We start from the raw sequence: 15224 nt of genomic DNA on the forward strand, positions 1-15224 counted from the left end.
CAGTGTACGGAACAAGGTAGATGAGCTTGTGGCCCAGATCGTGACTGGCAGGTATGATGTAGTAGGCATCACAGAGACGTGGTTGCAGGGGGTTCAGGACTGGCAGTTAAACATCCAGGGATTTACAACCTATCGAAAAGACATAGAGGTGGGTAGAGGGGGCGGGGTTGCCTTGTTAATTAGAAATGAAATTAAATCAATAGCACTAAACAACATAGGGTCAGACGATGTGGAGTCTGTGTGGGTAGAGTTGAGGAACCACAAAGGCAAAAAAACCATAATGGGAGTTATGTACAGGCCTCCTGACAGTGGACCAGGGGCACAAAATGCACCACAAAATAGAAAGGGCATGTCAGAAAGGCAAGGTCACAGTGATCATGGGGGACTTCAATATGCAGGTGGACTGGGTAAATAATGTTGCCAGTGGACCCACAGGAAGGGAATTCATTGAATGTTTACAGGATGGCTTTTTGGAACAGCTTGTGATGGAGCCCACGAGGGAACAGGCTATTCTGGACTTAGTGTTATGTAATAAGCCAGAATTGATAAAAGATCTTAAAGTAAGGGAACACTTAGGAAGCAGTGATCATAATATGGTAGAATTCAGTCTGCAATTTGAAAGAAGGAAGGTAGAATCAGATGTAAAGGTTTTACAGTTAAATAAAGGTAATTACAGGCGCATGAGGGAGGAACTGACGAAAATTGACTGGAAGCAGAGCCTAGTGGGAAAGACAGTAGAACAGCAATGGCAGGAGTTTCTGGGAGTAATTGAGGACACAGTGCAGAGGTTCATCCCAAAGAAAAGAAAGGTTATCAGAGGGAGGATTAGGCAGCCATGGCTGACAAAGGAAGTCAGGGAATGCATCAAGGCAAAAGAGAGAGCCTATAATGTGGCAAAGAGTAGTGGGAAGTCAGAAGATTGGGACGGCTACAAAAACAAACAGAGGCTAACAAAGAGAGAAAAAGGAAGGAGAGGATCAAATATGAAGGTAGGCTAGCTAGTAACATTAGGAATGATAGTAAAAGTTTCTTTAAATACATTAAAAAGAAACGGGAGGCAAAAGTAGACATTGGGCCGCTCCAAAATGACGCTGGTAATCTAGTGATGGGAGACAAGGAAATAACTGAGGAACTTAATAAGTACTTTGCGTCAGTCTTCACAGTAGAAGACATGAGTAATATCCCAACAATTCAGGAAAGTCAGGGGGCAGAGTTGAATATGGTTGCCATCACAAAGGAGAAAGTGCTAGAGAAACTAAAAGGTCTGAAAATTGATAAATCTCCGGGCCCAGATGGGCTACATCCTAGAGTTCTAAAGGAGATAGCTGAAGAAATGGTGGAGGCGTTAGTTATGATCTTTCAAAAAGTCACTGGAGTCAGGGAAAGTCCCAGAGGATTGGAAAATCGCTGTTGTAACCCCCCTATTCAAGAAGGGAACAAGAAAAAAGATGGAAAATTATAGGCCAATTAGCCTAACCTCGGTTGTTGGCAAAATTCTAGAATCCATCGTTAAGGATGAGATTTCTAAATTCTTGGAAGTGCAGGGTTGGATTAGGACAAGTCAGCATGGATTTAGTAAGGGGAGGTCGTGCCTGACAAACCTGTTAGCGTTCTTTGAAGAGATAACAAATAGGTTAGACCAAGGAGAGCCAATGGATGTTATCTATCTTGACTTCCAAAAGGCCTTTGACAAGGTGCCTCACGGGAGACTGCTGAGTAAAATAAGGCCCATGGTATTCGAGGCAAGGTACTAACATGGATTGACGATTGGCTGTCAGACAGAAGGCAGAGAGTTGGGATAAAAGGTTCTTTTTCGGAATGGCAACCGGTGACAAGTGGTGTCCCGCAGGGTTCAGTGTTGGGGCCACAGCTGTTCTCTTTATATATTAACGATCTAGATGACGGGACTGGGGGCATTCTGGCCAAGTTTGCCGATGATACAAAGATAGGTGGAGGGGCTGGTAGTATTGAGGAGGTGGGGAGGCTGCAGAAAGATGTAGACAGTTTAGGAGAATGGTCCAAGAAGTGGCTGATGGAATTCAACGTGGGCAAGTGCGAGGTCTTGCACTTTGGAAAAAAGAATAGAGGCATGGACTATTTTCTAAACGGTGACAAAATTCATAATGCTAAAGTGCAAAGGGACTTGGGAGTCCTAGTCCAGGATTCTCTAAAGGTAAACTTGCAGGTTGAGTCCGTAATTAAGAAAGCAAATGTAATGTTGTCATTTATCTCAAGAGGCTTGGAATATAAAAGCAGGGATGTACTTCTGAGGCTTTATAAAGCACTAGTTAGGCCCCATTTAGAATACTGTGAGCAATTTTGGGCCCCACACCTCAGGAAGGACATACTGGCACTGGAGTGGGTCCAGCGGAGATTCACACGGATGATCCCAGGAATGGTAGGCCTAACATACAATGAACGTCTAAGGATCGTGGGATTATATTCATTGGAGTTTAGGAGGTTGAGGGGAGATCTAATAGAAACTTACAAGATAATGAATGGCTTGGATAGGATGGACGTAGGGAAGTTGTTTCCATTAGCAGGGGAGACTAGGACGCGGGGGCACAGCCTTAGAATAAAAGGGAGTCACTTTAGAACAGAGATGAGGAGAAATTTCTTCAGCCAGAGAGTGGTAGGTCTGTGGAATTCATTGCCACAGAGGGCAGTGGAGGCCGGGACGTTGAGTGTCTTTAAGGCAGAAATTGATAAATTCTTGATTTCTCGAGGAATTAAGGCTATGGGGAGAGAGCGGGTAAATAGAGTTGAAATCAACCATGATTGAATGGTGGAGTGGACTCGATGGGCCGAATGGCCTTACTTCCGCTCCTATGTCTTATGGTCTTATGGTCTCTAATTAACATGATAGTTTCATTCACCGCGACAAGCACAATGATGGACCCTGGGGGGGGGGGGGGGGGGGGTGTGGTGTGTGTGTGTGTGTGTGTGGCACAGGGGACAATTTGTTATGGTCAGTACACCGGTAGTCTTGGTAAATATATAGGCTCCGAACTGCGACGACACAACGTTCGACAAAAAAACATTGTAATCTCTGATCACGTGCCACATTATATGGACGCGAGGTTGGAGAAGGACCGGGCCCAATATCCCCCATGGAGGCTGGATACAGTTCTCCTTGCCGTTAAGGAATTCTGCACAAAGATATCCCAAGCCATCAATGGTTATGTAGCCTGCAATCAGAACAGGGAGGTCTTGCCCGCCATGCTGGTGGGAAAGGAAAATGCTGCTGATGGAATTTGTAGCAGCGTGGCCCCGCACTTGCAGGAAATGTTCCACAACTCACCGTCAATGGGGACCCTGCCACCCACAGTGGCCTAGGCCTCAATCTCACTGATCCCAAAAAAGGACACAGACCCGACAAAGTGTGGATCATACAGATCCATCCCTCTCCAAATATTGATGCAAGAAGTTCTAGCGAAAACGTTGGGGAGGTGCCTGGAGAGCTGCCTGCCAGAGGTGATCATGGAAGATCAGATGGGTTTGCAAAGGCAGACAGCTAACAGGGAACATCAGATGCCTGCTGAATGTAATAATAACGCCATCCAGGGGGAAGGCACCAGAGGTGATCGTTTCCCTGGATGCTGAGAAAGCCTTCGATGGAGTAGAATGGAGGCACCTCATGGAGGTGCTTGAACGGTTTGGGTTAGGGTTCACCTCATGGGTGGTGCTCCTGTTCAGCGCTCCTCTGATGAGCATACGGACAAATGCCACCAGCTCAGAGTACTTTTGGTTGCAGAGGGGAAACGAAGCGGGGTGCCCATTATCCCCACTCTGTTTGTACTGGCAATCAAACCACTGGCCATCACCCTGAGACTGGCATAGTGGTGGACAGGGATTTGGTGAGGGGGCAGGGAGCACAGTTGCACTCTGTGCAAATGACCTGTTTCTCTATGAGTCGAACCAGCTGGCCAGCACAAAGTCCAGGAGCCCAGTAGTCGTGGCCACACTAAAGCCGTGGAACCAATTCAGGCGCCATTTCAAGCTTGGTGGTAGTGTCTATGAAGCCCCCAGCTGCAATAACCATAGATTCATACCAGCAAAGATAGATGCCTTATTTGGGACATTTTGGGAGGGGAGGGGGGGGGGGGGGGGGGGGAAGAGGACAGAGGGACATTGAGAGTAAAAGGACACGCACATGGAAGGTAGATGGTGACCTTGGGAGAAACACTCGGAAAAGCTCCACTCCCGAAAGGAACAAGCTCAGATACCTGCAGCTGTGCGACTTTCTCACGCAGAGACCCAGACACCCACTTTTGGACCAATGGTAAGGCTGGGATTGGTTAGGAATTTTCAATGTGGCGACATTTACAGATATCTCATGGAAAAGATCAGGATCCCATTGGACAAGACCAGACAGAACTGGACGGAGGAGTTGCCCATTGAGATGGGGGGGGGGGGGGGGGAAGAGAGAGGACTCTGGAGCAAGGAGCTGCACAGGAAAAACTCCACCCTCTGCAGCGCCGGGTTAAGCCGGATGCTGCTCAAGGTGGTGCAGAGTGCATCTCACCAAGACATACATGAGCAGGTTCTTCCCAAAGGTGGAGATTAAGTGCGAGCTCTGTCAGGGGGTCCGGCCAACCACTCCCACATGTTCTGGTCCTGCCCCAGATTTGGACTTCTGGACAGCCTCTTTTGAGGCAATGCCCAGGGTTGTCGGGGAAGTGGGGGCCGCTAGAGCCATACCCATCTGTGGCAGTCTTTGGGGAGTTAAAGCATCCAGTACTCTACACAGGGAGGTGTGTGTGTGGGTGGGGGGCGCGGAGCCAATGCCTTGGCCTTCGCCTCACAGATCGCCAGGTGGAGACCATCTAACTGATCACCAGGTGGAGACTTCTGCCAGGTTGGAAGTTGGCAGCACCACCCAGGGCCTCAAGAGTGGCTCTCAGACATGGCCGACTTCCTGAGATTAAAGATTAAATTCTCGATCAGAAGGTCCCCAGATTCCACGATACATGGAAGTTCACAAACCTCTGAAGGCCTGTTTGTAACATGGAACTAACTGCAGGGGGCAGGGGACGGGTGAAAGAGGAACGGGGTGGCAGGGCAGGGTGTTCTGCCGGGATGAAAGGGAGCTCATGCACAGATGAGAGACGGGGAGGAAGGCCACTCGCCAGAGGGGACACAGCCTCCCCCTACACATGGAAAATCGAGGAGGAGCACCGTCTGAACCTCCCTTGAAAACTCAATGGGGGAAAACAGGACCTCCCCCTGTCAAAATAAGTGTAAATAGAAATAGAGAGTTCTGGCATTGATTGGAAATATAAGCGAATGTGAGCACAGCAACCTGGTTCATAGGGAAGTGACAACCTGTTGTATAGATGTTTATGAAGTTGCTGTTTATTAGCTTCTTCCTTGCGTTCTTGCCAATGGCTATCAGTTGTGTATAACTTTTGTTACTAAATGCCAATAAAGGGTGGCATGATGGCACAGTGGTTAGCACTGCTGCCTCAGTCCACCGATGACTTATTTTTTCAGGTCTATGACTTGGATTTGATCCTGGCTCTGGGTCACTGCCCGTGTGGAGTTTGCACATTCTCCCAGTGTCTGCGTGGGTCTCACCCCCACAACCGAAAGATGTGCAGGCTAGGTCAATTGGCCACGCTAAACATGTTGTATGGCTTGTAGTAAGAACAAGAACAGGTTACAGTCATGGGAGAGACAATCCATGCTTATTTATAGCTGAGTTTCTGCATGAGTGACTAGCGCTGCATCACCAGCATAGATTTATCCATTAAGACATGTTGTATTATGGTCTCCACTTTCAGTCTGGATAGATTGCAGAGTTGGTCATCTGACCTAATATCTATAGATAAACACCTTCCAAATCTTGTGTAAACATTAAGCATAATCAACTTATCCACTTACAAACTAATCATGGAAGTTAAACTAACTCCCACCTTATTTGGAAAAGTTACACATACGGATTTCTTATGAGTGGAAAAATTGATGGATTATTTTAAGACTGAAGTAAGTTAGACCTTAGAATCATAGCATTAGCAATCAACTTTGAATCTGATCTAGCTAGCAGAGATAAAAGATAGACACACAAGTTGGGAAGGAAGAAAGGAGAGTGAGAGACAAGGACGATGGAGGATACATCTAAGGCAACAGCAAAATAGCCAAAAATTTCAGATGGGGCAAGACATTTTAAAATGGGGAATGCAGAAGCTGCCCCATTTAAAAAGTTGTAAATCTAATTGTTCACACCACAACTTTGGTGAATACCGTTTCATGTTGAACAATGAAATGGGGGATGGACAGGGAGGGAAAACATCCTGACCACATCTGTAGATATGCCCAGTGTCATTGTCTAAAAAATCATCAAAGCATAAAACACTTACTGGGGGAAAACTGGTACAAAGAGGGGGTGGAATGCTTGTATATAAAAATAATGCCAATAGTTAACTACTTTTGTTTTTCAACTCATCACCATACCATTGGAGAACATGTGGCTTGGCTATATTATTTGATCAGCTGGTGTAAAAACATGACACTGCAGTCACCCGATCATTAGTCTTGGTTTCTAGGATACAAACATCCATAACACCACATTAAGAGGAGCTCGCAACACATGGAAATTGCCTACTGGAGTACCAACGGGCAATGAAATAACTATTTAGATATGAAGTGCACACATAACGTGTGTGATATGTCAGGCCCTGCCTCCATTTCAACTGAATAAAATCAAACATTTGATGCGTTGAAATTTTAGTAACTTTTTATTTAAAACAAATTATATCATATATCAGGAACATGGAAGATGTTTCCAAAAGGTACACTTAGAAAAGTAAACTGCACAAGTAACAATATGATTTCCTCTAATACCTGTGTCAAGTGTAGTTGGCATAGCCCAGATGTTGAACCTTTTAGTGACAAGTGGTCTTGTGTAATTGTGCCTGTGTCTGATAAGTGAATCCTATTACAGGGCACCAAGTGGTTGTTAAGCAACACAAAAAAATACATGGACCACCCTAAACCAGCTGGTGAGCTCTCCAAATACCTTCTCACCACAACTCATGGGCACGTCGATTCATATTGGGAAAGGACACTGGAACGTTGAGTGTGGAAGACGCTAGAAATGTTAAAGTGCTTCAGCACTTGCAGTTTTTCTGGTGGTTAATTTATACATAGTGCAAACCTGAATTTGATAAGAGACAAATACTGTTAAGACATTCTTGGCATTTTTTGCTACTTTTGATGGGATTATTTTTTTGGATACATCTAATGAGTGAACACACAGAATTAGTGCTCTCCTACACCTGAGAAGTGATTGCAATAAAAATGAAGAGGTCAATGAATTAAGTTGTCTGTTGGGTTCTTGACCATTAAGATCTGTACTTTCATACAGAAAGGATATTGCTTAGTCTTTTATTACTGTAGGCTCGCCCACAACAATGGCAGTTGTAAGTAATTGAACATATGAGGGACAAAAAGTATTCATATCTCAGATGATCTGTCCCCTCTGCAGCTTTTAAAGATTTTTTTCCCCAAAAAGTTTAGTTACAATATATACCAAATACAATTCAATATAAATTCAGTATAAAAGCTGAACATCAATTCAAAACAAGTGCAACAACATTGGCAATAATAAACAATTTCATATTTCTTGCAGTTGTCCTACGTTGAAGGCAAGACAATGCTGTATAATCCAGAAGAGGTGAAGCCACTGGAAAAGTAAAGAGGGAAGACAGGAAACATCTGCTGAAGAGTTCAAGGGCAATCTAAATACTTTTGTTGAAGTATTCATCATCCGGCCAGTGACAAGATGGTGGCTGGTTCACTTGCTACAAAGCGATCATGGAGGAACCCAGGCCAGATCATTTGCAAATAGTCACACAAAACATACATAACAAATACATTTTTTTCCTCTTTCGCCAAGCACATAATCTTCATCAGTCTGTGCTTAGCCAGCAGACTTGGTGACAGGCTCCAATCCTCCAGCCATTTTTCAAAAGAGCTGATGTGCAAAATATTTCAACATTTTTCAGCATTGTGCTCAAAAGTTAAAGTTCGGTCAATGCTATCGATGGTGGCCCAATAATTTAAGTAGAATTCAGTCAAGGGGAATTTATTCACATATATTGCAGGGGCTTTTCTATACTGAGTGGTGTTTTTAGCTCTGACAGGTACAGCTGCATGAAAGCGACACTCCTTACAGCCCAATCTTGCTGAGTCGGTGCGCTAAATTTTTCCTTTTTGGCTGCTCCGAGTTGTGCTGCTTTTCCTGTTTTGGATGCCCAGGTTGCATTGATTTTCCTGTTTTGGATGCCCAGGGTTGTGCTGATTTTCCTGTTTTGGCTGCTTTGGGTAGGGCCAAGCATGACTGGCTTCGCGGCAGAACCGGTTTGTTCGAGAAGCGGTGTTCTCAGACGAAATTAAAATTCAATTTACTCATAGCATAATACACATTGGCATCGTCTGGAATAACCAATTCTGAAAAGAAAAATAAATGTCCATGGTTATTTACACATGCATTTTGATTGGCTAATGCGTAGGATCCAACTGCAATTTAGATGTGGAAGTATGAATGGCTGCAAGGGTTCTGAATGTATGACAAATACACCCTTCTTGGATAGGCTCAATAAATGAAAACAAATTATTTAATCTCAGGATATGACCAGAAGTTATTGCTCCTTCCCAGTTGCAACACCCCCCCCCCCCCCCCCCTCCATTGAGAATATTGGTGGTGCCCACTCTCTTACTCACAGTTTGGTACAACTGAATGACTTGCTAGACCATTTCAGGAAGCAGTTACAAGTTAACAATGCACAGGCCAAACCAGGTAAGGATATCTGGTTTCCTTTCCGAAAGAACGTTGACATTACAGAATTGGATCATTAGCAAAACAATTGGGTTATGTTCTTGCCAGTATTGAAGTATTATAGCTACTGTTGTGTTATCGCTGAAAAACATTATCAAATATTTCATTATTGTTGGAGCTAAATCCTGTACCTAACACCATTGGGGAGGAACCATTATTGAAAGAAACCCCAGCATAAGACAGCAAGGTGGTCAGCACTGCTGTTCACAGCGCCAGGGACCCGGGTTCAATTCCGACGTTGGGTGATAGTCTGTGTAGAGTTTGCACGTTCTCCCTGTGTCTGTGTGGGTTTCTTTCCACAGTCCTAGATGCGCAGGTTAGACAGATTCGCCGTGCTAAAAAATTGTCCTTTGGTGTCCAGGGATGTGGAGGTTAGGTGGATTATGGGGATAGGGCAGAGGAGTGGGCCTCGGCAGGTGTTCTTTTGGAGGGTAGATACAGACTTGGATGGGCTGAATGGCCTCATTCAGCACTGTAGGGATTCTATGAACTCAAAGATGAAACTTACTATCCCCATTTTCCTCAGGGCAATGAGGGATGCACATAAATGCTAGCTTTGGCCAGTAATATTGCATCCAGAGAATTAAAAAAAAAAACTCTGATCAGACTAGCATGTAAAATGCATTGTAAAATTCCACCTAATGAGTATTCTGCTTGGTGGAGTCTGGACAGTTGAGAGTTTGTAGGATTTTTAACCATGGCAGAATCAAAGCCTCAAAGACTGATCCTGACTTCAACTTTTTCTTGGGGAGGTAGTGGGGACAGAGGATACAAAATGTAGCTTACGTTTCCTTGCTTTATGGGCCAGATTGTTGGAGGGCCAAGGTAAAAAAAAATGGTTCTTGATTTCACAAACTAAAATGGTAATTTATTGGGGTGGGGTGGGGTGGAGAGGAATAACCTGCTGGAATTAGAAACTAATAAAGTTGATAAAATTGTGAATTATTCAATATTGACTCCATTACCAACTCCACATGTCCATCTTTCAATATAATATCACTTTCAGGAGATTGGTTGACATAGTTCATAGATCATAAAATTGGTTGCTTTCATTGGATGCAGATAATAGCTGCTACTTAGTAAGGAACGTAATGTCAAACTCCTCCACGTTGGATAAAAAGCAAAAAAAAATTGCGATTGCTGGAAAATCGCAAAAAGAAACTGAAAATGCTGGAAAAGCTCAGCAGGTCTGGTAGCATCTGTGGAGAGAAACCGAGTTACAAGTCCCTATCATTTTTCTTAAGAGGAGTCACATTGATTCAAAACGCTAACTCTTTCTCTCTCCACAGATGTTACCAGACCTGCTGCATTTTTCTAGCACTTTGTTTTTATTCCTCCAAGTTGGATCCAGCTGAGTGCAATCAGCCATGTTCAGTGGCAGGAATTTGAATTTTCCCAGTTTGGTGAAATTAGAAAAAAATACCAATCTGCTGCCAGAGATGATGATTCATCACAAATTGAAACACCTCTCACCTCGCTCTTTTGAGATGATCTGTACTAGCTGATAATCCTCTGCATACAGTTCTTCCATGTTGTGCATGGTCACGGCTCTCTGGACAACAGCAGGTGCTTTCTCTTGGTTTGTCACCTAAGGAGGAAAAAGTATTTACTTTTCATTCAGAATAATGAAGTGCAAGGCCTTTCCAAAGGGCTTGAAAATGGTTGCTTTCACCCGGTAGATGAAAAGTAATATTGCATTGAATGCTGTACAAGTTACATCAGAGAAATAATACCCATTTATAAAACTGGTCTATGACCCTCGACCACCCCCAACTTTTTAAAACTTAATTGACGGGATGTGGGCGCTGGTTAGGTGAACATTTATTGCCCATCCCTAGTTGCCCTTCACAAGGTAGTGGTAGGTGCCTTCTTGAACTGTTGCAGTTCTTGAAGTGTAGGTACATCCACTGTGCTGTTAGGGAGGGAGTTCAAGAATTTTGCCCCAGCGACAGTGGAGGAGTGGCGATATAGTTCCAAGTCAGGGTGGTGAGGGCAAACTCCAGGTGGTGGTGTTCCCAGGTATCTGCTGCTCTTGTCCTTCTAGATGGTAGTGGTCATGGGTTTGGAAGGCGCTGTTTAAGGAACCTTGCAAAGTCCCTTAGTGCATCTTGCAGATGGTAGACATGGCTGCCATTGTTCATCGGTGATGGAGGGTTTGAATGTTTGTGGAAGGAGCAGAAATCAAGTGGGCTTTGTCCTGGATTGTGTCGAGCCGAGTGTTGTTGGTGCGTTACTCACCGTGGGATTCCTAGCCTTTGACCTGTCCTGGTAGCCACAGTATTAATACGGCTAGTCCAGTTCAGTTTCTGATCAATGGCAACCCTCGGGATGTTGATTGTGGGGGATTCAGCAGTAATTCAATGGTAATGCCATTGAATGTCAAGGGGCAATGATTAGATCCTCTCTTGAAGGAGATGGTCATTTCCTGGCACTTGTGTGGCGCAAATCTAACTCACAACTTGTCAGCCCAACCCTGGGTATTGTCTCGGTGTTGCTGCATTTGAACTTGGATTCCCTGGATTGGGATTGCAAAACCTGCCTTCATGCTCTGTAAACCATTCACTGTGAGCACTGAAGGGCACATGCATGAATATACAAGAGTAACAGAGACCAGTGTTCTGTCACTAGGATTCCCGAGCAATTTTATCCACATTTGCAGATTAAAGCAAATACATTTGTACAAAAGATTCATTTAAATGCTCCATTTCTTTTCCTCCTATACCATTTTCCTATTTTTGACATTTACTTTCCTAATGCCAAAAGGATTAGTCTGACATTTACTAATATTAGTGCATATTTACTTAAAATAGATTCAGAAACCGATTAAGGAGACACTTCGCAACATTTAGTTCCAGAGTGAAGTTCAAAAATGTAGGGCGAAATTCTCCGCACCCGCGGAAAGTCGGCAAACCGTCGTAAAAATCGGGACCGTTTTACGACGGTCGCGAAGGCTTCATTTCCCGACGGATTCACTTCCTGGAAATGGGCTAGTAGCGCGGGCCGCGTCAATTACGTGCGTGATGACGACGGAACGCGACGACGACACGAACCCCGCCCATGTGACGCCGCCCGACGCCGTAAAAAGGTGCGGGCGACCACAGAATCTGTCGGCAGGATGTCGGAAGCCGAGGAGAGCTGCTCCTCGCTTTGTAGATGCAGACGTCGAGGCGCTGCTCGATGCCGTGGAGCAGAGGAGGGGCATCATCCGCCCGCGGAGAGGGCATCGCCAACCTGCCAGCGCGGTACGCCAGGCCTGGCGTGACGTGGCTGCTGCCGTCAGTGCTGTGGGGCAGACCCCTCGCTCAGCAGAGCAATGTCGAAAGAAGCTACACGACCTCACCAGGTCTGCCAGGGTAAGTGCCATGAGGGTGCCCCCTAGTCACAACCATCCCTCCCCTTCACTGCCCGGGGGGGGGGGAGAGGGATTGGGGCAGAGTTATTTGAGGTGGTTCACAAAGTTGTCACAGACCCAGCGCTCTGCCCCGAGGAGAGATGCAATCGTCTGATGACAACTTGCCCCCCCCAAACTGTGCCAGTATCTGAACGGACTGCTGATACCTACCGTTTTGTAATGATCTACCTATGTTCCCTCCCCCAACAGGCCAAGGCCGGTCATAACCACCGTGAGCGGCACAAGACTGGAGGGGGTTCGCCCAACATGCACCCCCTCAGCACCTTTGAACAGAGGGCACTGGACCTTGTTGGGGGGTCTGCCACCCGCGATATCGCGCAATGCGAGGTTGGCGGAACTGCAGCAAGTGAGACAACCCTCCCTGACAAACACCCCCCCCTCCCCCATCCTCTGTCCCTTCACAAACCCTGCCCACTGGGACACCTCCCCCATCCTCTGTCCCTTCACAAACCCTGCCCACTGGGACACCTCCCCCATCCTCTGTCCCTTCACACACCCTGCCCACTGGGACCGTCCAGCGGCCTGCCGAGCAAATCGAAATAACCCGTCTCATTCTCTTCCCTAGGACGTGATGCCGAACGACCAGGGCCGTCTGGCTGCAGACGGAGACAGGAATCTGCCGCCACCTCACCCGGGGCCTCACAACAGAGGGTGCCCGATCAGCGGGCAGCCCTATCCGCCCCAACCCAATCTGCGGACCAGGACGCACAGAGGGTTCGAAGTCCACCACCACCACCAGAAATGGCCAGGGACAACCCTCCTGTCGCTGAGCAGCCCCACACCATGGACGAGGCCCTAAGCATTGAGAGCGTCGGGCTTGCGGCACTGCTTTCCTCCCACCACATCCATCATCCCAGAGACACACACCCCGGCGGGCCTATTTAGTGATGAGTCTCCTGGGGCACAGTCTGGTTTGGCACATCACAGCTGAGCAGGTACAGCAGGTGGAGGTCGGAGCAACAGAGGGCCCGGACTCGCGGAGGCCAGACCAGGCCCAGGATGCAGCTGGCTCCCAGACGTTTTCTGAGTTCCTGGAGTTTATCAACCCACCCGCACAGCCGATGCCTCAGGAAACCCAGGGAAACAATGACGGGATGAGGGCTTCCTTCCAGACTCTGCAGACGCTGTTAGAGGAGTCGAAACCGCGTCCAAGAGCAGGAGTGGTGCCGCTCATGGCAGAGACCCAGTCCGACACCGCACGGGTGGCATCCGCGGTGGAGGCAATGGGTCAGGTTATGCAAGACGTTGGGGTTAATGTGCACAGCGTCATCCTCGGCCCTGGACAGGGTTGCCCTCTCACAGGCAGCAATGTGCCAGAGCCAAAACGACATTGCCGGCGCCCTGCGGGCCATGGCCGAGTCTCAGCAGGTCATTGGCCAGTCGCAGCACGCCATGGCACAGTCCCAGCAGTCGATAGCACAGTCCCAGCAGTCGCTGGCACAGTCCCAGCAGTCGCTGGCACAGTACCAGCAGTCAGTCGCGGAGACCATCAACCGCCTGACACATGTGCTGGATGGCGTCGTGCACACACAGGTTGAGATCGCACAGTCCCTGGCGGGAATGTCTAACTCCCTGGACTCCGTCTCTGCAAACCTTCGGATCCTGGTGGATACCGTTGCAGGCCTCCAGACTGGCAGCGCCAGGTGTCGGTGGTGCGACGGGGAACCTCCCCGCTCGCACCTCTGGTCCCAAAGTGAGGCCCGGGGGCCACCGGGCTCCCCGAGGGAGGAGGAGGTTTCGGGGCCCGTCCCATTAACTCCATCACGGGACGTCCCGGAATTCTCGGCCTCCCCCCGTCCCATCCCTGGTGCATCGGGTGGGCAGCAGGCAGAGCAGGGTGGCACAATGTCACCCGAGACGCCCGCAGAGCAGCCTGGCCCATCAAGGCCGGGTCGCCCCAGGAAACGCATAGCCAAGGAGAAACGGTCGAGGGGGGAGATTCGCAGCAATCCTCCTCCACTCCTGCTGTATCATCTGGGGATTCACTTAGACGTAGTGGTAGGGCCCGTAAGGCAACTAAGATAGACACTGAGTAAGTTGGCACGGGTGAAGGGCACAGTTTAGTTGTAGGGGCTAGGGCACCTGTAAATAATTGTTAATATTAAACGCAACTGTTCCACCTTACTTGTAATACCGTGTGATTGTTCCACAGCCACAGGAATCGTGATGGTGACCGAGTGTCGCTGGGGGTGACGGGTGGTGAAACCTCGGTGCCGGGTGTGCAGTCCCTGCCCCTACCCCCCCCTCCCACAGCTAGCCCACGCGGGCACGTGATGGAGTGTCAGTGACGAACTCAGCGGCCACCAAGGTGGATGGTTCAGCTATTGCCATGGGTCAGACTCTCTCTAACGATTCTGAGCTCACAGCTCTTCGCAGAGCGGCTGTCATCATTCCACATGGCACTGATCACACCCGCTGACACAGCCATCAATGTTGTGCCATTCCGTCTGTACCCAGTGATAAGCGTCATGTCGAAGTGGAGCAGTGTACACTGAGGGGGGGGGGGGGGGGTTGTGGTGGTGGCAGTTGTGTGGTGACCCTCTGCATGACTAGCGATGCAGGTGGTGGTTTGGTGTTCATCGGGGACGTCACATGCGATGCGTGAACCGTGCTGCCACCAGGGCGTCGCGTGCCCGCCGTCCTTGCCGGGTTCCGTCGTGCCGCCTCCTGGACATCACCAGCACCTGGGTCGTGGTCTGCGTGCTGCGCCCGCCACTACCGCCAGCGTCCTCCTCCTCCTCCTCCTCCTCCTCTGTGCTGGCAACCACTGCCACTAGCTTCTCCCTCCGCCTCCTGCAACAGGTCATCTCCCCTCTGCATCGCGATGTTGTGCAGCGCACAGCAGACCACTACAATGCGAGCGACCCTGTCGGCCTGGTACGCAGGGCCCCTCCGAGCGGTCCAGGCACTGAATCTCATCTTCAGGAGGCCAAGGGCAAGCGCTCCACCACACCCCTGGTTGCTGCATGGGCC

At 48.2% G+C, this 15224-nt stretch overlaps 2 protein-coding genes and 1 long non-coding RNA gene across 3 annotated transcripts in view; 1 reads left to right on the forward strand and 2 right to left on the reverse strand.

Annotated features, from left to right (window-relative positions):
- The window catches only part of LOC119964896, a 47419-nt gene extending 39512 nt beyond the window's left edge, over positions 1-7907 (forward strand). The window contains exon 3 of the long non-coding RNA XR_005460387.1: positions 7631-7907. This is a non-coding gene — a long non-coding RNA (uncharacterized LOC119964896). The remainder of the gene's footprint in view (positions 1-7630) is intronic.
- The window catches only part of LOC119964231, a 901051-nt gene that overhangs the window by 789857 nt on the left and 95970 nt on the right, over positions 1-15224 (reverse strand).
- The window catches only part of LOC119964892 (ral guanine nucleotide dissociation stimulator-like 1), a 56819-nt gene continuing 49812 nt past the window's right edge, over positions 8218-15224 (reverse strand). The window contains 2 exon segments of the mRNA XM_038794978.1: positions 8218-8451; positions 10313-10427. Of these exon segments, the coding sequence (XP_038650906.1) occupies positions 8384-8451; positions 10313-10427 (183 nt within the window). The 3' untranslated portion in view covers positions 8218-8383.

Source organism: Scyliorhinus canicula, chromosome 4 (genome assembly GCF_902713615.1).
Source record: "Scyliorhinus canicula chromosome 4, sScyCan1.1, whole genome shotgun sequence".
NCBI classification, from domain to species: Eukaryota; Metazoa; Chordata; class Chondrichthyes; order Carcharhiniformes; family Scyliorhinidae; genus Scyliorhinus; species Scyliorhinus canicula.